At 41.4% G+C, this 26,714-nt stretch overlaps 1 protein-coding gene across 1 annotated transcript in view; it reads right to left on the bottom strand.

Moving 5' to 3' along the window:
• The window catches only part of FMN1 (formin 1), a 425,437-nt gene that overhangs the window by 387,575 nt on the left and 11,148 nt on the right, over window positions 1–26,714 (bottom strand). Inside the window, exon 2 of the mRNA XM_073800707.1 lies at window positions 13,307–15,295. Coding sequence (XP_073656808.1) covers window positions 13,307–15,164 — 1,858 coding nt within the window. The 5' untranslated portion in view covers window positions 15,165–15,295. The remainder of the gene's footprint in view (window positions 1–13,306; window positions 15,296–26,714) is intronic.

Genomic DNA, 26,714 nt, shown 5'->3' with positions numbered 1-26,714 from the left:
GTTTCATTTAATATCATTTCCATCCTCTGGGTACATTCAGATTCCTAAACCTATGCAGAGATTAATGGTTTTAAGGTTACTTTTTAAAAAAATAAAGTAACCTTAAATAAATAAATAAAAATTATCTACCCCAAACATGATAGTAATCACAACATAGGGCATGAAACCAGTTTCATTCTGTTTAACTTGGGAAAAAATTGCCCCTGTTACCAGTTTGCAGACCAAGTTTTCTCATCTTTCATCCATCCATTTATTCACTCATTCAATAAAAACATTCACTGAATACATGCCATATGTCATTTACTAAACCTGATTCCAGGGAAATAATGATGAATGTGACACCATTCCTGAATCTGAGAGGCCTTTATTAAAAATAAAAATGAGGAAATGTCTATTTTAATTCTGACATGTTCTATCATCAGCAGAAACAGGTTCCAAATGCAGATGAGACAGCAAGAGAATGGCAGGGACAAACCCACTCTACTCTACCGTATGATACGGCATACCAGCTTAAGGAATTTCCCACCATTCTCTCTAACTCGTCTTAGGGAAATTTGTCACTAACAGTCACTGCCTTGTCACTTGTACATTGAAGCCTATTTTTAATTAAAGTCAACAACCATAAAAATCTATCTAAACCAATACATATTGACTACCTGGTGGCATGCTATTTAAGGAACTGCAAATCTTCCAACCAGAATATAAGACAGGAAAAATCTTGATGGGAACTCAAGATTGACAGGCAGAACAATGAAAGAATATTATGGAAAATATGTACTAACATAATAAGATGCAAATAATCGAGGTTCAAGACCCATCGTCTTGACAAAAATATGATATAGAAATCAGGAGAGAAATTGACAAAGCTTTGTAGAGAGAAGCTACGACTTCAGGTGGTTCAGAAATAATCTGTAGAATGAAAGGGGACCTTTATTTTTCTTTTATTTTGCTATATCATTCTTTTTTTTTTAATTCACCAATTCTGATGTCTTTTTTTTTTAAGATTTTTGTTTTATTTATTTATTTTTTGGCTGTGTTGGGTCTTTGTTGCTACACGCGGGCCTTCTCTAGTTGAGGTGAGCGGGGGCTACTCTTTGCTGCGGTGCATGGGTTTCTCATTGCAGTGGCTTCTCTTGTTGCGGAGCATGGGCTCTAGGCAAGTGGCCTTCAGTAGGTGTGGCACACAGCTTCAGCAGTTGTGGCCCATGGGCTCTAGAGTGCAGGCTCAGTAGTTGTCGCACATGGGCTTAGTTGCTCCGTGGCATGTGGGATCTTCCCGGACCAGGGCTTGAACCCGTGTCCCCTGCACTGGCAGGCGGACTCTTCACCACTGTACCACCAGGGAAGCCCGCTATATCATTCTTTAATTTACAGTTTCATATTGGAATGACATTAGTATTGGAAATGCAATTCCAATTTCTTTTTAATTACTTTAATTAAAAAAAAAACTCCCCTGATTCAAAAGCTATTGAGTAGACTAGTTTTAAGCTATATTCTGAAGAGTGCATCAGACGTATCATATATGATCACCACCTTCAACTTTTTTACAAATTAGGTGGAAAATCCAAAGTTAACCTACATAAAACAATAAGCGACTGGAGGAGTGGCCAAGATGGCAGAGTTGGAAGACCCTGAGCTCACCTCCTCCCATGGGCACACCAAACTTATAACTATTTATTTACAGAGCAACTGTTGATGAGAAAGGCCAGAAGCCTACAACTAAAGATAAAAAGAAGGAACCACAATGAGATGGGCAGGAGGCGTGAAGGTCTGATATAGTCAAGACCTGTACCCCCAGGTGGGTGACACACAAATGGGAGGATAATTACAACTGCAGAGGTTCTCTCCAAGGAATGAGGAGTCTGAGCCCCACATTGGGCTCCCCGTCCTGAGAGCCCTGCACCAGGAAGATGAACCCCTAGAATATTTGGTTTGAAGGCCAGTGGGGCTTGCTTTGGGGAGAGACAGAGGGCTGTAAGAAATAGAGACTTCACTCTTAAAGGGCACACACAAAATCCAACTGCTCTGAGACCCAGGGAAGAAGCAGTCATTTGAAAGGAGCCTGGGTCAGACGCACCTGCTGATCTTTGAGTCTCCTGGAGAGGCAGAAGGCACCTGGAGCTTACCCTGAGGACACAGGCACTGGTGGCAGCCATCTGGGGGAGCTTGTTCTACCATGTGGACACTGGTGCTGACAAGTGCCATTGTGGAGTCCTCCCTCCTCTAGCTTGTTAGCTTTGAGACCTGACCCTGCGCACCAGCCTGCTGGCACCAACACTGGGACATCTCAGGCCAAGCAACTAGCCAGGGAGAGACAGAGCCCTACCTACCAGCAGGCCTGTTATCTTAAGACTCTCTGAGCCCACAGAAACCCCTGGATCCAGCCCTGTCCACCAGAGGACCCAGGACCTGACCCCACACACGCGCTGGCACCAGCCCTGGGATCCTCTGGACTCTGGTCCCACCCACCAGCAGGCCAGTGCAAGCCTTGGGACCCTCAGGGTCCCTGGTGTAGAGACCAGAGAACCCGATTCCACCCATCAGTGAGCAGGCACTAACCCTGGAACCTCCCCCAGCTCCACACACACACACACCCTGGCCCCATACATCAGCAGGCGGACAGTAGATCCAGGAACACCAGCCCCACAACCACCTACCCCAGAACCTGATTCTGCCCACCAATGGGCCAGCACTAGCCCTGGGACACCCACCCTGCCACAGGGCTCAGCAGTTAGCTGCCTCATGACCCAGCCCTGCCACCACCAGCAGCCTCCATACAGGGCAGGGCCTGGCAACCAACCAAACCAGGGGGCCAGAGAGGCCTACCAGATGACCCACAGTAGTCAGTCCACCACATCAGAAGGACCCACGTAGCCCACATTGGGGGCACCCCTGGATCTTATAGCTCTGGAGACCAGAGGGGAGTGTGCTGCTGGGCCCCATAGGACATCTACAAAAGATCACTTCTCCAAGGTCAGGAAACATAATCAACCTACCAAATACACAGAAATAAAAATAGCAAATCAGGCAAAATGAGGCAACAGAGGAATATGTTGCAAATAAAGGAGCAAGATAAAACCTCAGAAGAACTAAGTGACGTGGAGATAGGCAATCTACCTGATAAAGAGTTGAAGACAATGATTGTAAAGATGTTCAAAGCACTCTCGGGAGAAGACTGAATGAACAGAGCCCGAAGTTAGAAGTTTTCAACAAAGAATTAGGAAATACAAAGAAGAACTGAACAGAGACAAAGAATACAATCAATGAAATGAAAAATACACTAGAAGGAATCAACGGTAAATTAGATGATACAAAGGAATGGATCAGTGAGCTAGAAGACAGAGTAGTGGAAATCACTGAAGCTAAACAGAAAAAAGAATAAAAAGAAATGAGGACAGCTTAAGAGACCTCTGGGATAACATCAAGTGTACTAACGCCACATTATAGGGTTCCCAGAGGGAGAAGACAGAGAGGAAGGGGTAGAGAACATATCTAAAGACATAGTAACTGAAAATTTCCCTAACCTGGGAAAGAAAGCAGACATCCAAGCACAGGAAGCACAGGGAGTCCCAAGCAGGATCAACCCAAAAAGGACCACACCAAGACATATTCTAATTAAAATGGCAAAAATCAAAGATAAAGAGAGCATATTAAAAGCAGCAAGGGAAAAGAAACAGGGGAACTCCCATAAGACTATCAGCTGACTTTTCAGCAGAAACTGCAGGCTAGAAGGGACTGGCACAATATATTTAAAGCGATGAAAATGGAAAACCTACAACCAAGAATAATCTACCTGGCAAGGCTTTCATTCAGATCTGATGAAGAAAGCAAAAGCTCTACAGATAAGCAAAAGCTAAAAGAGTTCAGCATCACCAAACCAGCTTTACAAAAAGTGTTAAAGGAATTACTCTAAGTGAAAAAGAAAAGGCCACAACTAGAAACATGAAAAAAATCAAAGGAAAAAATCTCACTGGTAAAGGCAAATATACAGTAAACGTAATAAATCAACCACCTACAAAGCTAGTAGGAAGGTCAAAAGACAAAAGTAATAAAATCGTGTACATCCACAATAAGTAGTTAAGGGATACCCAAAACAATTAGATGTAAAATATATTGTCGGAAACAGTAAACGTGCTGTGAGGGAAGTAAAAATGCATCATATAGGTAGATAGATAGATAACATAGAGCAACAGAGAGCTATATATAAACCTCATGATAATCACACACCAAGAATCTGTAATAGACACACAAAAAAGAGAAAGGAATCCAACAAACAAAACAAAATAGAAACAGAGTTATAGATACAGAGAACAAACAAGTGGTTACCAAGGGGAGGGGGATGTGCGAGGAAATAAATAGCTGAGGGAGATTAGAGATACAAAATAATGAGTCCAGGGGTATGAAGTGTACAGTGTGGGGAATATAGTTAATAACTATGTAACATCTTTGCATGGTGACAGATCTAACTCATGCTGATCAGTTTGAAGTATATAGATATATTGAATTGCTATGTTGTGTAACAGGAAACAACATAGTGTTGTAGGTCAATTATACTTCAAAAATAAACAAACTCAGAGTAAGGGGCATTGGAGAAAGGCAGTCAAAAAGTCAAAACTTTCACTTATAAGATAAATAAGTACTGGGGATATTATGTACAACACGATAAATATAATGAACACTGCTGTATGTTATATATGAAAATTGTTAAGAGACTACATCCTGAGCTCTCGTCACAGGAAAAAATTTTTTTTTCTATTTCTTTAACATTGCATAGATGTTCACCAAACTCCTTGTGATAATTTCATGATTTATGTAAATCATTGTGCTGCACACCTTAAACTTATACAGTGCTGTATGCCAGTTATATCTCAGTGAACCCGGAAGGGAAAAAAAAAACCAATAAGAGACCAATGTCACTTCAAAAATAGCAAGTGACTTAACAGAAGCAAATGTAGAAGCTTTGAGAGCAAATCAAGAAATTCACAATAACCAGTTGTGGCCTATTATTTGTAGCATCATTTCATCACTGGAAAACACCAAAAGGAGTAGATTATTAAAATCCTTTCTGGGGACTTCCCTGGTGGTCCAGTGGTTAAGAATCCGCCTGCCAATGCATGGGACGCAGGTTCGATCCCTGGTCGGGGAACTAAGATCCCACGTGCCGCGGGGCAACTAAGCCCGCACGCTGCAACTAAGACCCGATGCAGCCAAAAATAAATAAATAAATATTAAAAAAAGAATGCTTTCTGACCCAATGAGCCAATAATGATCTGTAATTATAATAAAGCTAACATTTTCTAATGTGTTAGGAAGCATTTTTCGTTGCCATTATTTCATTTGATCCTCAAAACAACCTTGTGAATTTGACACTCCTAGCAAATGCAGTCAGGGGAGTAATAACATGGTGCAAAATCAGAATTTCTCTGGCTCTACCAATTTGGGGGCTTCCCTCCCCCTACACACCAATTTCTCCAGATCATTCCAGGAAGCACATGAACGCATGGATCTAATCTTCCTCATCCCTCATCAACACTGCTGTCCTCACTTCTCTGGCTGCTGAAGGTGTCTCTGGACACTGCTAGAATTGTCACCGCGTTGCTGCAGCTAAGGTACCAGGTGCGTTGCTTAGGCACTACTGCCTACCTTCCCCACCTCCCCTCTCCTCTCTGGGATGAGGTCAAATCCGGTTCCCTCCACCATGTGCCCTGTCGCACCCTGCCCCGGCAGCACCTGAAGCAGGACCCCTTCACCCACAAGTTCGTTACACTCTACTATGCAGACCCCGCCTTCACTATCTTAAGGACATTTTAGTCAAATTACTCTTTAAGTTTTCACACTGCTTTCCTACTGCTCTCCTCTCTTCCTACCATCCAGACAGGAGTCAGCAGAAAATCAGGAGGACACAACTTATGCTATTTTCAGCGTCCTCCCTCCCACCCTGACCCCAAAGGTCTGGTAACCTCTCCTGTGCCCCAAATCCTGCTTTCCTCTGGAGGGACTCTGCCTGGTGACCGTCCTCTGGGCACTCGAGCAAAAGACTCATGACAGGTCTAACCATCTAATGAACCGGATATGCCCAGACCTGTCTGAATCCTGGGGATTCAGTGCTGAGGCTCTAGCCTCACGTGGTGTTTATTCTCTCCGCAGTTTCTCTGGGCTAAACTGGAAACCAACAGCTTTCATCAGCCACAGGATTATTCTGGGGTTCTCCCTCCAAATGCAAAATGCAACCTTAAAACTTTAACCTAGGTTTCAAACAAACAAAAAACCCATATCAGAGTATTTTAGGAAAAATACGTGAAACCTGGATGATCCCAAGGTCCCCACAAGTCCCTCTACATCTCATACATATCTGAATCCCAATTCTAGTTCAAGTTCTGTCCTGTAAGGCTCTGGGACAGATAGCAAGCATCTGGTTCAATGTAGTAGAACAATCCATGACTGGGAAAACCTGCTAGGTCCTTCTGTGAGAGGGAAGGAACTCCAGAACTTGCTATGGCAGGAGGCTGAGATGCCAGGGCACACAGAGGAACTCTACGGGGGTGGTATGGCCTAAGATCACAGCCCAGAGGCTACGAAAATGTTTTACATATGGCTTTATGCCCATTGAAGAACTATCTAACGGAAGCTACTTTCTTGTAAGTGATCAGAAAGAGGATGAAGTAAGATAAGCAGGAACAATCATTTACCTGATACTGTAAAAGCCAGCAAGAGGGAAAGAGTGGCCCCAGGGTGGAGTTTACTGTTTTCAAAATGCACCCTCTTCCAGGAAAGCCCAGGAGGAATGAAATAAAACACACAATCTCAATATTCAGTACTTTGCTCTCTCAGTTTGATAAAATGCTTCTAATCCAATTACAACTAAAAGTTTGAGTCTTTTTTTTTAATACCCCAACCAATGACGCTATGAGCCAGAATGGTTGAGTTCTGTAAATAAAGTATGCGATAAATTTTTCTTCAAAGTTTAATACCTATTTATAAAATGTTTTTCTCTTTTAAGATTTTTCAGTATATATAACTTTTAATCGCAGTGTTAATTCTGCCGTTTCTAGGTCTTTGGAATTACTTTAGATTGATGGATATGGCCTAGGGCCATAGACTGCCACGGGCGCTTTAAATCTTGTGCTCTGACTCCAAGAATAGAAAAGAAACAAGTAAAAACCATTTCCAAGAAGGTGCTACGCTCAAAGCACAATTGGACATTAATTTGGGGAAAACTTCACATATCTAGAACTGGCTTGGAGTTTTAAAACATCAGATCGTGGTCATGGTCCTGGCCTTTGAAACATATTCCCTTTCAAAAAACAAAATGTGAATGAGAGAAACACCATTTATTCTACATGGAAACTGACCTCAAAATCCAAATTGTTCATTAGTAGAAAATCTATTTCATATTTCATATGCTAATTAGTTATTCTTAATTTGAGATAATTGTGGAAGATATTTTAAAATTCTTTTTGTGCTTTTCACAAAAAGCAATGGAGTACGATGTGCTATCAATCACTGTTAAATATAAGAGCTTTGTTTTTAAAAACTAGATAATTTTTTCTGAATCCACAGGTTGAAACTGTATCACAAGATCTCCCAATTATTTCTTTTACTTCCTCAAGTTAGTACTTTTAGCAATAAAAGGACAGTCGACCAAATTAAATTTAGAGGTAGAACGGTCATACGACAAAGAACTGAAACACTGCAATAATCATTTATTATCAAGATAACCACTGTTCAGTATCCAAACACACCGCACATACACATTCTTTTTTACCCTGTTGTTCTTTTAAAATTCCACTCTTTCTCCATTTCTTGTTCTTCGTGGCTCAGCCTATCTGCATCAACTTATACCTCCAAATCTACTCTGACCCTTCTCCATCCCTCCCTGGGCCCTGGAAGGCTGAGCTTGGAAACATCTACCCACTCCCTTTTACTCTGCCTTTTGGCTGGTTCAGTTCGAGAAAGTTTCGAGGCAGAAGACCAAAGGAGAGTGAAGCCAGGGTATTTATTCCCACAGCTTCCTCTCTGATAAGGGCCTCTACCACAAGCCACCGTTCCTGCCCTGTGGTCCTCTCCTTGAAGCTCCCCTGTTTGGGTTCACTGACCCCTGCTTCCCTTGCTCCTTCAGGCCTGGGTGTTTGTTCCCTATCAGGACACTGTCTAACCCAGGAGCCTTTCTTTTCTTTTAATTTCTTTTATTTAACAACATTGTGTTAATTTCTTCTGTACAGCCAAGTGATTCAGTTATACATATGTATACATTCTTTTTCATATACATATATATATATGTTCTTTTCCATTACGGTTTATTACAAGATATTGAACATAGTCCCCTGTGCTATACAGTAGGACCTTGTTGTTTATCCATTCTCTGTATAATAGTTTGCATCGGCTAATGCCAAACTCTCAGTCCATCCCTCTCCCACTCCACCTCCCACTTGGCAACCACAAGTCTGTTGTCTACATCTCTGTTTCTGCTTTGTAGATAAGTTCATTTGTCATATTTTAGATTCCAAACATAAGTGATATCATATGGTATTTGTCTTTCTCTTTCTGATTTACTTCACTTAATATGATAATCTCTAGGTCCATCTATGTTGCTGAAAATGGCATTATTTCATTCTTTTTTATGGCTGAGTAATATTCCATTGTATATATGTACCACATCTTCTTTATCCATTTATCTGTTGATGGGCATTTAGGTTGCTAGCCATGTCTTGACTATTGTAAATCGTGCTGCTATGAACATAGGGGTGCATGTATCTTTTCAAATTATAGTTTTGTCCGGATATATGCCCAGGAGTGGGATTGCTGGATCACATGGCAACTCTAGTTTTAGTATTTTGAGGAAGATCCATACTGTTTTCCATAGTGGCTGCCCCAATTTACATTCCTACCAACTGTGTAGGAGGGTCAGAAGCCTTTCTTAACTGCCTTCTTCTCTTGGTCTCTGGATACTGCTCCCTCCTTATATAATCCTGCTTCCCTGACTTGTCCTTCTTGGGTGCTGCTTTTATAGCTCTCTAGCAACCTACATATCCCTTTGTAATAATGCTCTAGTCTCAATACTGAGCTTCTTGCTTCATTAAAGGACATGGGGAAGACACAGAAAATTGTGGTTCAGCTATAATCCTACACCCCCCAACACACATACACACACACAACCCCTCTAGGTGGGGTATTTATTTTTTTCTTTAAAATGTAGTTCAGTAACTCTTTAAAAATCATAAAAGTGATACATTTACCACAACCAGTGAAACAATGTAAAAATATGTAAAGGAAAGAAGTTAATGCTCTTCCCCAGTGATTTTGTTTTTTTGTTTGTTTGGGGGTTTTTTTGGTTGTTTTTTTTTTGGATCCTTCCCCTTCACCTTATTCCCCACCTTCACCCTGTCTAGCCCTAGATAAAGAATGTGAACAGCCTGGCCTGTCTTTCTTTACACCTGTCTCCATGATATTCAAACTTTCAAACCCATACCAAACATATATACTCATATATAGAGAGGGGTGAAACTTGTCTTTACAAAAACAGAGCTTATTCTACATTATTTTGCAAATTGCTAGATAGAGATCTAGTTCCATACTTTAAATAGCCTCAAAATATTACGGAGACTAAATATACTCTAATTTATGTAGCCATTTCTCTACTGATTGACACTCCATTTTTTTTTTTCCAGCTGCTTTGACCACTATACACAATGCTGCAGTAAACAACCTTATGCATATATTCTTACTAGTGCATCTATTTATGTGACGTAAATTCCTAAAATAGGGTTGCTAGGTCAAAGTTACATATAGTTTCAATGACAATCCCCTTACTTTCTCAAAAGTGTGTAGCAATGTATTTCCTGTCAATTTAAGTCCTATATATGTTTTATGCGGATATACTATGGTATATGCAATTTTTAATCTTTCTTTCTTAACATGAATTACAGATAACTGTCTACACACTATATACTTTCTGTAGTAATCTTAAATGGCTGGGTATAGCCATTAAAGTTGTGGAGCTTCTTTAAAATTTTGGGGGGATTGTATCAAACCTCAGTATTAATATAGGGAGAATTTCTATCTACTCCCCATAATACATGCCCAAAGACAAATCAAAGCTTTGACAACAGCATTAGATATAATAAAATCTGTTACAAATATGCCTTTCAACCCTTCATCAGTTGACATTAACTACATCTTTTGATGGGCACAAGCACTGATAACATGATTCACGATATCAAGAGGAACTATGCCTGGGGCATATGTCTCCATCACCACCTCAGTGACTTCAAAGGGGAAAGATCATGAGATTGTTGAGAAACACACTGAAGCACTGGGGATCTTCCTGAGTATGGTGAGCCCAGTTACATGGGATTTTTCTGGCATTAAAAGGGTCTATTTCAGATCAAAGGTAAAAGTAGGCCAGAAAAAAACAGAAGGGAATCCCAGACCCAAGGACACTGCTATTCAGGTTAGCACAACTAGAGTCCTTCAGGCTTGAGAAAATACCACATTCCACAAAGGCTTGGGAACATTCTACAGCTGTTTCCATAAAACCAAGGTGGTGGTCAGGGTGGGGATGGGGAAGTGGGGAGAGGAGGGCCATGAGAAGACAAATCTGGCCACCATTCATTGTTAGCATATTCTCTGTTTGATCACATCACCACCAGACAAGAAATTCCTGTGCATAAACCTTGGAAAAAAGAGTTAGGAAAATTACAAAGCCAACAGGAGGTAGACCAATAGCCTTCATGCTGTTTCCTGTGTGGATGGCAATGTTGGCTTTCACTGTGAGAATGAGAAGAGGATTTTACTCTTTCCTGGGAATTACTACTTGCCCATAACACTAAAGAGTCTTCCAACTGGAAATGGATCTGATTACTTTTGCCAGACTTAATCTCTTACTTGAGCAGTTAATGAGTGCTTTCAATAATCTTAATCACATCACTTCAGTAAAATACCTAGACGCTATTTCCACAGGAAATAAATGTCCATAGACCATAAACTCAACCTGGTTAATAGCTAACGTGGGAGAAAGGTGGGAATTGGACTCAGATAAAGGGCTACTGTTGGATGATGGTAAATGAGTGATCCACCCTTCGTCTGGGACTGTCTGAGGCCAGTGGATGTGGGAGGTGGAGGGAGGAGAAATGAATTGAAAGACAAAGGCAGCTGGAAGTAGCAAAATTCTCCCTGTGTGGACCCACCAGCTGCAGGAAGTCCCTGAAGGATCCATAATATGATGATGACTCGTGGCCACAGAGAAGGGGGATTAAAGGAAAAGCAGGAGACCGGAACACAAGATACAGATCAAAGATACTATCTGGAGAACGCCCTCCCTTCATGCTTTTCAAAGAGGGATGATGATAAGAGACAACGTTTGGACATTCCCGGAGGAAGGTCCCAGCAGAAGAGAACTTATCCATGACAGAAAAAAAGGCTTCTCCTGCTCCTATTTCCCCCCTTCCAATGCCTTCTTTTGTAACATTAGAGGCACAGGCAGCCTCCCTACCAAGGAGTCCATGTGATTCTAATGACTGGCTCCTAAAGTGCTACGAAGATCCCAGTGGAAGACTAGGGCCAAAGTAAAGGGAATGGTTCCGTGCAACGGTACGGAGAGGTCACGGGGAAAGGGTGACCATCTGTTGAACGTGCCCCTCAGTGAGCTTAAGGTCAGTCATCAGAGAAACTGAATGTCCTCTGTGTGCCTACCTTGAGCCAGATACGATGGAGCTTTTATAATATTGTTTTGGGTTTTTTTTTTTAATAGAAAAAAGACAATAAAATAAAAGGATAATTCTAAATCGGGGCGGTGGGGGGGGGGAGAAAAGATTTACTGAAGCTCAGTGTATTATTTAATGCACAGTTTCTGGAGGAGCGGCACACCAAGTCGCAGGATTTAGCGTGACTTCTAGAAAGACCTTTCGGAATTGAGGCGGCTCTTGCATGCCCATCTCTCCAGAAGTCTCTATCTAATCGTTGCAGAGAGCTTCCTTTCAAAGTATTTTGAAGGCTCCAGCATTCACAGGGAGAAAGGATTTTCATCACTAGGATTCTATGATACATGATATAAAATCTACAATTCTCTGACTCTCCTGATGAAGCAGTTTGGTTATATTAGGAAGTAGCAAGTCTCATCAAACTAAGAGCAATACATTACAAACACAAAATGAAGAGCATTTACCGCATTTTAAAAGAAACACACCCTGGATCAATGATATAGAGAAATTTATAAAATGGCAAGAGTTCAAAATAAACAGAAGCTTTTGAAATTCCTCTTTCCTAGACAGATATTTTTATCTTAAAAATTGCACATGATGTTTTCTCTAAACTTTAAGAGACTATATATCATATTACGAGCCTAGACAAAGCATTGACCATATGCCGTGAAAGGACCACTGAAAAAGAACCTATTATCTACACAATGGCATACACGACCCTAAACATCTGGCCGCGCTGGCCTGGAAAATGTAGTGAATACAGGAGTGGCACTTTTATACACTGTCTTTTTTAGTCTTATTGATCCTACTTATAGAACCACCAAAATTATTTTCATATAAAATTTTAAATCACATGAAACACACGAGCCAAACTGGCTCTTTAGTACCTTTTGCATAAGACATGATGTTATACCAGTAACAGTAGAAACCCATACATAAAACATAACTTCAGAATAAACATTACTTCGTGTTTGTTTGGGAAATAAAATACTGTTAGAAAAAAGAAAATCTGAATCAAGTTTCTTCAAGTGAGAAGGAATTCATCCCTCTTCTAGTATTAAAAAAAAAAGTTTTTGTCATAAAATAAGGGTGCTTATAAAAGTGATTACTAAAAAAAAAAGAAAAAAAACCCCAAACCTCTAACAACAGACAGATGAGCAAAGACACAGCATGCTTCTGCTCTTCTGCTTACAAATCCGAGGCACCCCAGCAGCATGGACAGCAGAATTTAGGTCAAGGGGCCAATTAGCATCAAAGGCAGCGACAAGTTACTACTTCTCTCTGCCCAGTCCTGTTTCCTTTGAGAGTCCTGTATTAAGCAACCATGGAGGCAGCTTTAGAGCATTCCAAAACAAAACATTTAAAAAGACGTTTACAAAGTATTGCTTCTGGAAGCAACTACAGCCCTGACCCCAGAAGTCAACACCATCCTCACCATCTCCACACTCTTGTATAGGACTCCCGGCTGTCCTGTTACAAGGTGAATTAACTAACAGGCCGAGGAATTTCGATTCATCGTTAATTAGCCAGTGTCTGAATAGCATGGGCAGACTGACAGTTTGGGGTCGCCCAGGAACACATGTAAAGCATTTTAAACCGGGACTAACCTGGAGATGACCGGTGCTGGGGCTGAGCTGCGGTCCTCCCAGGCCCCAAGCTCTTTTCCAAAGGTTCCCCAGGCACCAACCGAGGTTGGCCCGCTCTGAGGGAGGTCGCGTTGGCTCCTTTGGTCTCCGTGACCTTTGCAGAGAGTGGGGGCTCCAAGGTGTCAGCAGAGGGTGACCCAGAGAAAGCACGGCTCTTTCTACCAAGAGAGTCATCAAGAGCGGCTTCCCTCTCAGCAGGCAGTGAAGGGGGCCGGAGGATCCTGTGATGCTGCTGAGGGCTGGGGAGCCTTGGAGAGACAGGCAAGGGAACAGGTGACATCCATTTGTGCGTGCTGGACGGAAAGGATGAATTATTAAATACCGTGCCGAGAGCTGCCAGTGCTGGGGGTGCTGGCCTCTTCTCATCACCTCCAGGGTCCACACCGCGGGGCAGATCCAGAAACAAGGTTTTGTGGCCACTCAGAAGCAGCCCAGCTCCCCTCTTGCTGCCGGTTTCTGGGAGGGTATGGGTGGCTGTCGTCCCGAAGGGAAATCCCAGCCGTTTCCCCTCGGTGGCTTCATCTAATTTCTCGCTCTCTATCACCTTCAGGAGGACCTTGTTCACAGCCCCCTCAATGCTGGCTAGGGGACACTCCTCAGCGGATGGCTGCCATGACCTGTCTGTTCTCTGCTCCTTGCCCCAGCAGCTGACACCCCAAGCCCCAGCCTCAGCTTCCGGGAGGGTGAGCAAGTCTGCGCTGGGTATGAACTCAGCTTGGGCTGCTGGGCAAACGGCAACCCTTTCCTCACCCTCAGGATGCGTTTTAACTACTAGTTGCACCTGAGCAGACAGATCCTGGACTTTGGCCACCACTTTGGAAATAGGCTTCTTCCTGCAAGTCCGTTCAGCAGCCTTCTCTGTCCGGCCCCCCTCTGCCTCTGCATGTTTCTCGGGCTCCTTGTGACTTTCGGTCGAACCTGTTTGCAGATGCGCCAGCCTGCGAGGGCCCCTCTGTGGCCCCCCGGCACCAGCATCTCCTGGCTCTGTGGAGCTGCATTCGGGGGGCAGCCCGCCTCTGCCGTGCCCCGCAACCTCAGAAGCCTTCTTGAAGCTCCCCAAGGCGGAGTCAGCATCAAGTGTCCTGGGGATCTCTGGGGTGCAGCTCCCTCTCCTCTGTAGGGAAGAGGGAAGTGCTCCACCTGGAAGCAAGTTGCCTCTCTCCTCTGGGAGCCAAAGATGAGGCCTTGCTTGAGAAAGAGGAAGGGTGTTGCTGGAACAGATCTGGTCCTTCCCCATCAGAGGGGGCAATCCCTGGCCCCCATGCCCCTTTCGTCTTGTCCTCTTCTGCAGGGAGTTTTGGGAGAGCCCCTCAAAGCTCTCTCTCCTTCCACCAAACCTCCGGGCCTTTTTGTTCCCGTGGGAGCTCCTCTTATTGAGAGAGCCCACGGGGGGCTCCCCCAGCCAGTGGCCACCACTCTGGAAACAGTCGTCCTCGGAGGCCAGGCTCACAGAGAGCTCCGGCAGCTTCCCCTCCTGGTTCCCCATCGTAATGCCCAGGATGTGGTCTGAGCTCAGCAGATTGGCCAGCAGTCTCTCCCTCTCGGCCGTGAGTTTGTACAGCTCAGTTAGAATGTCTTTGGTGGGAGTTGGCTTGAAAAATATGTCGCCTGGATGTTCGGTGGGCTGCCTGCTGAGGCTGTTGATGTCGGACCCCGCCCTGACTTGGTAGCAGTTATGAAACGCTTTACTGGATCTGTCTAGAGTTATGGTGCCCTTGTACGAAAATCCTCTGACTTCCCCCCTCGGAAGATAGAAGCTGATGTAGCAGAGTTCGGTAATGGGCTTACGCAATTGGAGGGTGCAGTGAGTGCCTTCCATTATGCCTACCTAATTATTCATGCCTCGGAGATGCTGGTCTGTGGTGAGGCTTCCCAGGCTCCGGTGGTGGGCCATGTGATGGTGGCTAAGCAGGGAAAGCATCTGACAGTCATCTCCAGCAATGAGACGGCCTGTTAGAGGAACAGGGGAAGAAAGAAGCTAGTCTGACGGAGTGCGTGAATCACACAGCGACATAAATCAAAGCATAACTGGACTTATCCTTCCTCTCTGGCTGACCTCAAGCAACTCAAGGCAACAGCCAGGAGGCTGATCGCAACCTCCTCCCCACTCTCAGCTCACCCTTGACTAGCAAAGCTTTGATACAGCTGAGAATGGGAGAGTGCTCTAATTTTAGCCCCAGGACAAAAGTCCCTTCTCCCCACATGGGAACTTGATGTATACCCTAAGCAGGGTCTCTTGACTTCTCAAGGCTTCAGTTTAGGTTCTTCTATAAAACAGAGCTAACATACCTCCCAGAAATCCTGAGGAAAGGGGACTTTGAGGTCCTTAGAAAACATTACTCTCCAAGAAGTACCTTCTAAGATTTGACATTAATTATCTATTTAACTGAAAGCAGTGGGGGAGGGGGGAAGACAATAGGTCACAAATTTTGAGTCTCTTCTGGACACAATTCATATATTTTGCCAAAAGAGTGAAAAGTGAAAATTTAAAGAAGTAACCCAGAAGCCTTAATCAAGTTTTTTGTTTCTTTTCCTAGTTCTTGCCTATCTGAAGCCAAATGGAATGGCAGAGAAAAAGGAAAAATCTGGAAGCTACTGCTGGTCCTGTATGGATTTCCAATGTCTTCGCCATCAAAGTGGTTGAAGTGTCACATGGGCAGTGAAGGTGTCTGCTCCCTCGTACGATGTGAAGTATCCCAGGGGTGTCTCTGTGGCTAACATCCCTCCACACAATCATGAGCTTAGAATGCTATATTATGATACTTCATTTCTTAAATGAAGGCATTGCCCAGTCTTCAATATTTCCAAGCTTAAAAGAAATTCCCTGGGAAGGGTAACACAATAACCATTTTGTTAACCATTGATTTCTTTAGTGATATCTCAGGTCTTTCCTAAATGGGTCTAAACAGTCAAAATCTACATAAAAGAACATTTTGAGTGAAGGAAGAGAGAAAGGAGGAAGCTTTCCAATAGAAACTTCTTAACGAAGACAGATGAAGATAAAAGTAATAGAAGGTAAAAAGAAAAGCATGCAAGAATCTGGTCAACCCAGAAGTTCCAGGAGGACTCAGGGTCCTCACAGAAAGGGTTAGAAGGGCATGAAGAGAGGAAGCACAGAGGAGATGGGAGGCCAGCAGAGGCCTTGCCTCTTTCACAATTTTCTGTGGGATTGCTCTCATTCAACTAGCCTATCTGTAAAAACTTTTCTAAAATGCTCCTTCCTTGCCTTTCCTAAAAGACACACATGTATATAGATACCTAATACTTATTGGTACACACTCTCTGAATATATCCAAGAACTCACTTTGGAGGTGGTTTTTTATTGGGGGTGGTTTTATAACAACCAGTTATAAAAGCCATTGCACAGCTGCCAATATCCACTGTTCACGATGCCAAGCATCACCAGTTCAGTTTAGGGACTGTCAGAAAAGCTGAAGTGAAGCTGCAGAAGTGCTGTTTTAAGTTGCAGGAAAATGGGAGAGGCCTAGTTTTGCCTTCAAGCATCATTCTCCTCCAGTTTTTCTTATCTTCTCGATTTCCCTGGATTAGGAGAAGTGCGTGATATGGGAGAAGGGGAAGAGTTAAAGTTTTTTATAATCTGTCCAAAGTAGCAGCACGAAGTTGATGCCATGATTTCAGCTGAAAACATGACTGCTTCTTCTAAAAGCTTATTCCCTAAGAGAGGGAATTTTTAATGTATTGAACATATACATGTGCACACTTTTATTTTGTTATCTCATTTAATAAACACATCTCCCTTTTACAGCTGAAGAGATCGAAATTCAGAGACATCAAGGATCTGGTCTAAGGTCGTATGGCTTAGAAGAAGCAAGGATAAAAACCCAGGTCTGTCTCATTTCATGGCTTTGTAGGTAAAGTGGCTCCTCATCTACTGCCTTCTACTGATGAACTAGTTTTCCAAGAAATCTGCATAGAAGAGTTCTTTTATTTTGCTAGCTTGGTGTTACTCACACTGTTTCTTCAAATATGTCTCACATCTTGCTACTTGTACCACTCATTGGTTAGTTTCGGCACCTCTGATCAGACAAAATGCTTTTCTCTAAGGCTGTCCCTTAAACAACATAATCTAGGGTCAGGGCACCAGAAATTCATTACATCTGTACCTGTCAAGCAGAACTCAATGAAAATTCCAATACAGAAAATAAAGAGGAGACTCATATGAAGGGTATATCTTTGGTAAAGATGATAGACATATAGTGCTCTACCATAGGGTTAACTACTTTTTTCTCCTTGTCTTTATAAGTCTTGATTATATACATGGAGAAAATGTCATGGTTAGTATTAGGTATGTTAGTCATGGTTGGGAAACTAAAGCCAAAGTTTAGGAAATTATGAGATTGGATTTTACAGCAATAAAGCCACAATTCAAGGCATGAAACTACTATTAAGAATAAACCGCTTCACTGTATTGCGTCTTCCACACATAAACTTTAATACAAAATGCTGTTTCTGGTGCCACGTCTGGAACCAGAGAGGGGCAGAAGTGAGAGAGAGAGAAAAAAAAAAAACGGGGGTTTGCCCCATGCTCTTAGGACTAAATTTTCTCTGATCAGGGCACCGGGGACCAGAAGTGTGGTAAGAGACTGTACTGAACACAGGCTAAGGAGCCTGAACATCCCAGGAGCCATGGGGAATCACTGAAGAATCCCAGGCAAGGCATGCTGTTTATTTTGATTTGTATTATAGAGAGATCACTCCAGAAGCAATGTAGAGACTAGACCAACAGGGGATAAGACTAGGTTATAGGTCACTGAAAGACCCTTTCAGTATTTCAGAAAGAATTGTTAATAGTCAGAACCAGGGCAGTGGTAATGTGAATAGAGAAGAGAAAATCAATTTAAGTAGATAGAATTGATAGGACCTAGTGATTAATTGGATATGTGTAGTAGAAAAGAGTTTATTTCCATGATTTTAGATAGGTGATTGGGTAGGAATACGATGCCATTCACAAAGATAAGAAAGGCAAGAAGCCTTTGGGGGAAGATGATTCGTTCCGTTTTGGAAATTTTGAATTTTAACATTCAAGCACACGTGCACGAAACTGCTAGCTGCAACACGGTAGGGCTTAGGAAGGAGATATAGACTAGAGTTACACATTTAGGAGTAACCATATAATATATAAAGAGTTCTAAGTAAGATAAAGTAAACACATTCCATCCTGTCTCAATCACTGAATACAGCTTAAAAACCTATACAGAATGCATGGAGCAGTTATCTGAGTACTCTGAAAAGTAGACAGTAGCAAGCCACTTGGAAAAAAGGACCAAACTTTGAAGTGTCACCCAGCAATAAAGCAGTTAAATTTGCCCATTTTCTCTCCAGTAGTCCCCTAGCCTGGACTCAAATTATCCTGAAAGATGGAAGTGAGTATCAGCACAAACAGAGAAAGTTCTAGGGGAAACCTTCTAGTTCAGAATCAGAAGTAGAAAAAGACATCTCCTGCCAGTGACAGCAGCAGAAGTAGGAGCCTGTTGGCAACTAAAACTCTAAGAGATGAGAATGTTCCTCTTTGAACTGGAGTCCCAATACCGTGGGGCAAACCCTGTTCCTTTTTTTCTCTCTTTGTCCTGCCCCTCCTTGGCCCCAGATGTCAGCACAGTTGCAGGAAGTTTGAAGCAGAGGTGGATAAATAAAGTCTCAGATGTATGGCTAGAGGACTGAAGACCGCTAGAGAGCCCCCAAATACGCGAAGCTTAGTAAGTGACCCAGTCAGTTGTTTATCAACTCCTGAATTCACCCCCAAGCTGTGTATGTGTGGACCTGATCCTAAGCAGTATTCAAAAGAGTTTGAAAAAAAACTAACAGATGGACCTTAGGACTAAGAGATAGACCTCCTACAGTGGCAACTGGGGGGCACAGGAATGTGACAGCTCCAAAGAACCCAGCAAAAGCTTTGAAAATGGAACCGATATTAAAACCACAACAAACAGAAGGCTCATCAGAACTTTCAGCCTGAACTAAACCAAGTTGGCTGCCTGAAAAAAGGGAAAACGAGACTCAGAGTTTATAGTACTCAAAATGTTCAGAATACAACCCCAAACTACCCAGCAATACAAAGAACCAGGATAATCTCAACTCCCCTGGGAAAATTAATCAACAGATGCCACTCTGAGATGACACAGATGCTGAATTATCTGACAAAGACTTAGAGCAGCTGTAACAGAAGTGCTCCAGCAAGTAAGAGTTAACACTCTTGAAATGAGTGGAAAGAGAGAAATTCTCAGCAAAGAAACTGAAGATATAAAAGAGAATCAAATGGAAATTTTAGAACTTAAAAATATAGTAATGAAATGAAAAAACTTATTAGATAGGCTGAATAGCAGAATGGAGATGAAGAGGAAAGAGTCAGTGAACCTGAACATAGATCAATAGAAATTGCCCAATCTGAACAACAGGGAGAGAGAAGACTGATAAAGTGAATAATCAGAGTCTCAAGGACCCATGCTACAAAAAAAAATAACTACCGTTTATCTCACCAGAGTCCTAGAAGGAGAAGAGAAAGAGCCTAGTACAGAAAATATATTTGAAAAAATAATCATTGAAAACTTCCCTAATTTGGTGAAACACATAAACCTACAGATTTAAGAAGCTCAGTGAGCCCCAAGCAGAATATACCCAAATCAGTTTATACCCAGACCCGACATTCAAACTGCTGGAACCTAAAGACAAAGAAAAAAAATCTTGAAACAACCAGAGAAAAATGATGCATTGCTTATAGAGAAATGACTTAAGTGACTGAGGATTTCTCATCAGAAACCATCAGGGCCAAAAGGAAGTGGAACATTTTTAAAGTGCTGAGGAAAAAAAGACCTGTCAACCCAGAATTTTATACCCAGTGAAAATATTCTTCAAGAATGAAGATGAAATAAAGATGAAGGAGAAGTAAGAGAATTAGTTGCTGACAGACCTGCTCTAAAAGAATTGCTAAAGGAAACTCTTCAGACAGAAGAAAAATGTTACCAGAAAGAAACTTGTAACATCAAGAATGAAGAAAAAGTAATAGAAATGGTAAACATCTGTGTAAATATAATATTGTTCTTCTCTTGAGTTCTTTAAAAGATGTTTGACAGTTGAAAGCAAAAAAATATGATATCGTTCAGTGGGGTTGCAATGTATGTACATATAACATACAAGACAACTACAACATAAGAGAGTGGTTACCAGGACCTCCATGGTATGAAGTAAAATAGTATTTTAATTCTAAGTACACTGTAAAGAGTTCAGCATGTATATTGTAATAGAGAAAACATTTTAAAAAATATAAAGATATAATCAAAAATACAACTGGTATATTAAAACAGAATAATATTAAATGTTCAAATAACTAAAAATAAAATGAGAAAAAGGAAATGAAAGAGAGGAACAAAAAAAGGCAACAAACAAAAGTAAAGACAAATGGAAAAAATTGGAAAACCTAAATCTAAACATGTCAACAATTACATTAAATGTAGATGGTCTAAACACAACATTAAAAGACAAAGATTATCAGAATGCAAACAATACAGAGTTAAAGTCACTGAGTTGGATGAAGTTACTCAAGAAGAGTATGCAGCCTGAGGAAAGCAAAGGTTACAGAGTACAGTACTGGATATTCAAGGATATAGTATAGATATTCAAGGAATAAATGGAGGAAAGACTTCAAAAGAAGCTGAGAAAGAAAAAGGTAGTAAGATAATTCCCCATATTTTGTATCTAAAGAAATTAAGGTTAGTTTAATTTCTTATTATGTTTTTATTATAAGTCTGTAAACCCTAGATCTAAAATCTTTCAGTGTAGTCAAACTGAGGCCATGGTTCAGCAGTTCATGTTAGATTAAACAATAGGTCTTCCATAATACTAGCAAGCCTTTCTTCCTCCCTCCCCTGAGAGTAACAGGAGTCACATACACAGTTATATCCTTAAAGTCTTAGCTTCAGCCTTATCCATCAACCCTTCTTAAAGACCTGTTACATTTTCCTTCTATAATTTTCTTTGCTACATTTTCTTTGGCAGAGAAATACTGAAAAAACAGTGAAAATCACAACCATGGTATCATACCATGATGAAGACCATGTCAACTAGGGATCAAACCATAGGGTATAAAAGATGAAAAGTGTGACTTTGGGGCCATAGATATTAACATCGGCCATGTGGTTTGTGGCAGGATACTTGGCAAAAATAAGTCCCCAGGAATTGTAAAAGAAAAGTGTTCCATTCTTAGAATCTTGAAATTTTTTTTTAAATGTCACAGAGGTTTCTCTGCTTCCAAGATGAAATACTATTCTACCAGGTTCTGGGGGTCCAAATCCAGATGCAAATGTTCATGCCATGTGTTCATAATTTCTGAGTTTCTGATGATCATATAAACAAATAAAGAAGGTACTCCTAGTATCTCTTTCACTGGGCCTTATCATTTAACAAAAAATTTCAAGCAAAAACATTATCTGCAGTGGAAGGTAGGAATTGAGAATTGTAGTTTAATTATAAGGTAGTGTCAGTTGAAAAGAACAAGTTTCTCCTTTGAATGCACAAGAATACAGGTTTTGATACACGAGTGACACAAAGACAGTCCAACTGGCTCGAATTTGGCAACCACGGTGCATCTTAGAGGAAACTTATGGAAAAGAAAAAATTTCATGTTTTCTGGTCCTAGGATGAGTTTTAGAATCATTTGGCCAACAAATTTAAGACAGATTACTGCAAACAAATACAAACATTTTCAAACTTATTTCCCATTCTCTTCCACAGTTTGAAATTATTTTTATCGAAATAACTCATTGTGTACATCCTCCACTGTCATCAATGAATAATTATAGCACTGCCTCTGGAGCATGGAATAACTATCCATGGTTCTTCCCAAATCTCCCTCTCTCAACTAAAGACAGATTGTCAGAATTCAGCCATCAGTCTAGCACCCTGGCCAGTGTCTGTATCTGTATAAACATACCTCATGTACTTTCGTCCTTCAAATTTCAGCTCCTTTGTGACATGAGAAATTTAATCTCTAAGTTTCCAATCCACTAACTCAAAATACGACTTGTTGATACCTACTAGATGACCAAGAAACTATAAAACTCCTCCTCTTTGAAGAAGTCTGCCCTGAGCAAATGAACTTCAACCTCAGCACTCCAGTGTGCTCCACATCAAAAGAAGGCTTCAGAGAAGGGCAAACACTTCTCTGTGACAATCCACTAGCAAGTCAGAGTGCGGTACAGTGCTGAATCATTGCACATATTTTCCATCTAAGAAACCAGAGGAAAAAGAACTGTAAGTCTTCGGAGAAAAAAAAGAAAAGCAAAATAACAAGGAAAGCACTATGGAGTGGGGTTAAATATAATTCTATGCTGAGTTCACAGGACTATTTCAAGCAGCAGTGCCTCACTCTGCTTTGACTAAAATGCAGCAGCTCTGCAGGTGCCACATACTAAATTATACATCTTAATTTGCTCTACCAAGTGACCTTCTCTGGCTGTGCTCAGTGTCAAAGCACTTTGCTTCCTGGGAAGTCTTCAGGTCTTTCATTTCCTCTTGCAAACTCCAGACAGACATTCTCTCCACGACAACACTGCTGGGGTGATTTCTCCTCCGACTCTTTTTCCAGTAAGCAAGCACATGATTTTACTCTATCCCAAATGGAAAGATCTGTTGTGCCTCACCATAATAGGAAATTATTGCCTTTAGCAGATGGTATTCAATGCTCATAACATATTTCACCAATGCCTAAAATAAGATCCAAGAATTTGCTGCAGTCATTCTATCTGCTTACTATAGATTTCCTAATTGAGTCTGGACCTAAAAGGCCAATGCAAAGCTTTTTTGCTCAGCCATTGGCACGGCCATGCCCTGGGACTCCATCTGAGCCCAATACTGCTAAGATAGATTATCTATAACTTCCATTATTTAACGGGAAATTGTCCATCTGTCCATTCAGATTCACACTCTACCCTTCTGCACATCACTAAGCACTAGGAGAATGACTTTTTTGGGCTCAGTCAAGATCAACAAGCTCCCCTGCACTCTGGCTTCTACTGGGTTTAGCCACTGGAAAACACTAGCAGCAGATCAGAAGGGAGAATGGGAAAAGGGTCAGGATATTTACTCCCTGGCTCCCTCCCTCCTAGGCTATGGTATTGCAATAGGTGTGTCCTCTACTAATGAAGACCACAGATCCTCTTGGGGAGCCCTCCTCCAGCTACAGTTACTTCTTCTGGGTACCAGTTACTGCTCCCTCCCATTGCTCATTCGGGCCTAGGTAGCTTTGAATTCTGCCTCTTATGTGTGATTTTGGACACATTAGTGCCAGCCTGTCTTCCTCCCACCCACCCTAGGATAGAGTGCAGTGTTACTGTTCTTAAGATAGAAGATATAAACACAAAGGTAGGTCTGCAATAGCTTTCTAGCTCTTCTCCCTCTGAAGGATTTTTTCTCCAAAGAATCTAAACACCGCGGGAGTAGGAGTACAGAAGTGATAACTAAATTACTACAATACAAAGCAGAAAGAGACCCATTCAATAGACATCAAACAAAAAATCAGAGGTCAAAGAAAGGACAGAGTATATCATATTTGTAGGATCAGGAAATCCTTCAGGAAAAGCACTTGAAATTGCCCCTCACTAAAGGGTAAGATTTCAACAGGTAGAGATTAAGAAAAGGGAACTCCAGGGCTTCCCTGGTGGCGCAGTGGTTGAGAGTCCGCCTGCCGATGCAGGGGATATGGGTTCGTGTCCCGGTCCGGGAAGATCCCACATGCCGCGGAGCAGCTGGGCCCGTGAGCCATGGCCGCTGAGCCTGTGTGTCCGGAGCCTGTGCTCCGCAACGGGAGAGGCCACAACAGTGAGAGGCCCGCGTACTGCAAAAAAAAAAAAAAAGAAAAGAAAAGGGAATTCCAAGAGGAGGAGCATTATACAAGACTGGGAAATTTGCTAAATTTGTACAAAGGAAAAATTACGCTTCGTCTGTTTTTTAGACACGTGTCAGGAGAAATAAGATAAAGTAATGTCACGTTGTAAAAAAAATTTGAATCCAGGTTGGTGGGAAATTCATGCTTACTTCACAGAAAAACAGGAAACCATTGATGGGTTTTGATCAGGAAAGTAATATGTTCACAACTAAACTTAAGGAAGATGAATTTAGCAGTAATATCAGAACAGAATGGAGTAGAAAGAGATCAGAAAGAGCATCAATAAGGAACTCAGGAAAACTGCAAAGAGATTGAAAAAGAAACAAATTTGAAGGGGAGATTAGAGGAACAGTTTTAGATAGGAATTTTACCAAAGCAATAGAACACCAAAATATATGGCAAAGAGCAAGAGAAAAGGCAGACAGTTAAGAGAAGGTAATGAGTAATAACCTATACTGGTATCAAGGCTTTGACTTTGCTATTAATTTTGTCTTGTTTTTCAAGACAAAGGAAACCTAGGCATGTTTTTATGCTGAGAAGAAGTAGTGAAGAAGGAGATATTGATGATACAAGTGAAAGATGGGATAAAATATGGGACAATAGATAAAGGAAGGCCCCAAAGGATGAAGACATGGACTCAAGATCAAATGAGGAGGGTCAGCCTTGACAAGGAGAGCTGTTGCATGATCAGACTAGGGTTAGATAAAGAGAAGAAGACAATTATAAGCAGAAAGTAGTGAAATTGAGAGAGTTTCCATATTACCACAATGATTTTTGTTTTCTTCATAAAGACTATCATTTTATGATTTTCTTTGTATTCCTACAATGTCACAAGAAGGAAGCAAAATACTGCAGAAGCAAAATTTCTGCCTTTAAAACTCTGGTGTGACTACGAGTCAAAAGCACTCCAAGCTGGGCCTTATAACATACTGGCGAATCGCTAAAATAATTAAATAGAGGCAAAGTTTGGTCGATAGAATTATTTTGGTCAATAAATTTCTAGCCAAAGTCACAGCTGGTTATCAAAGAATATGAAAAATGGCTCCTTTTTGAATTTGTTTGTTTTTTTGACCCCTAAACCAACCCACTCATATACCCAGACATACTACAAGGTATGAGCATTGACGATTCCCCCAAAGACTTCAGAGAATCCTTTCTTCACCTCTCCCTTACTTCTTCCAAACTTCACTACATAAACGAACATCAGCTTACCACATGATCTCCATGAGAATATAAGATATTGAGATCCTCAACGCATCTCTGGGCTCATGTCACTATCTGGTTTATATCATAATCTATGGGAGATATAGGAGTATACAGAGAGAATAAACCCCTTCCTCATGATTATAAAAAAGAATCTGTACATACGAGATTCTTACTCACTGAATGCTTAAGGTTCAAAGGTCAGTGTTTGCACAGCATCCGTCAAAAATGGGCTTGGTACAATCTTGGTAAGACAGATAGCTTCCTTTTCAAAAATCAGGAGTGTCTTTTTAAATATGTGAACCCAATTTGTGGAGTTTCCTTTTAGAAGAACTTCAGATCAGGAACAATCATCGCATATGTTAAGTTGAATCTGCATTTCCAAATTAAGGACTCTGCTCTTGAACAATGACTTTCCAATTATGCAGAATAAGGGATTTAAATAGGCTTTTACATTTTAGAGAGGAGTAAGGACCCAGGCAGGGTGCTTTGAGGGCACTCTCTTGTTTATAGATCCATCCCAGAGCACAGCCCTCACGAAAGAAGGGAGGAGCATGGTGACTCTCAGAGATGAAGCTACTCTGCTGTTTCCCTTTCCCCTACAGTCCCTCCGTTGGGGAAAAAAAAAAAAAAAGAACTTAACTGTCTCACATTATGTGTTCTAATTTTATAAAATGCCCCAAATACTTTCATACATCACCATAATACGAGATTTGTATAAAACTTCCACAAGAGAAGTTTAGTGGCTCCAACTTCCTTTTGAGACATACAAACACTCTCTAAGGCTGGTATGACAGATGTTGTCATTGTCACTTACACACAGAGAGGCTAAAGGACACCAGAAAATTCCAAGTGGCTTGCCCCTGGTCACACAGCTACTGAGCAACAGAAGTGGGACTCAAATCCAGGTTTCTGGATTCCTAGCTTGGTGCTCTCTCTACTACACTACTAGAGCTGAAAACCATTAAAAAAAAAAAAAGACTAAAGAAACAAAATGCCATAAAAAATGTATTGTTGGATAGAATTTTAAATGCACTGTAGTACTACACAGAATGAAGCAAGTGGGCTCAAAGCCACTCTTTGGTAAGGGTTTCTCATGCAAATATGATCTTTAGAAGAATTCTATGCCTGATTAAATATTCAGAATCCTACAGAGGAGTGTAATTTATAGGCAATGGTTTCATAAGATGCATCTGCTTCCTTTCTGTGTTGTTGTTTTTGTTGAGAAAGACACGTTGGTATCAAAGTTTTTTTTTGTTTTTTTTT

Source organism: Tursiops truncatus, chromosome 2, assembly GCF_011762595.2.
Source record: "Tursiops truncatus isolate mTurTru1 chromosome 2, mTurTru1.mat.Y, whole genome shotgun sequence".
Taxonomy (NCBI): domain Eukaryota; kingdom Metazoa; phylum Chordata; class Mammalia; order Artiodactyla; family Delphinidae; genus Tursiops; species Tursiops truncatus.
The sequence above is the reverse complement of the archived record's forward strand: the minus strand, read 5'-3'. Positions and strand labels throughout refer to the sequence as shown.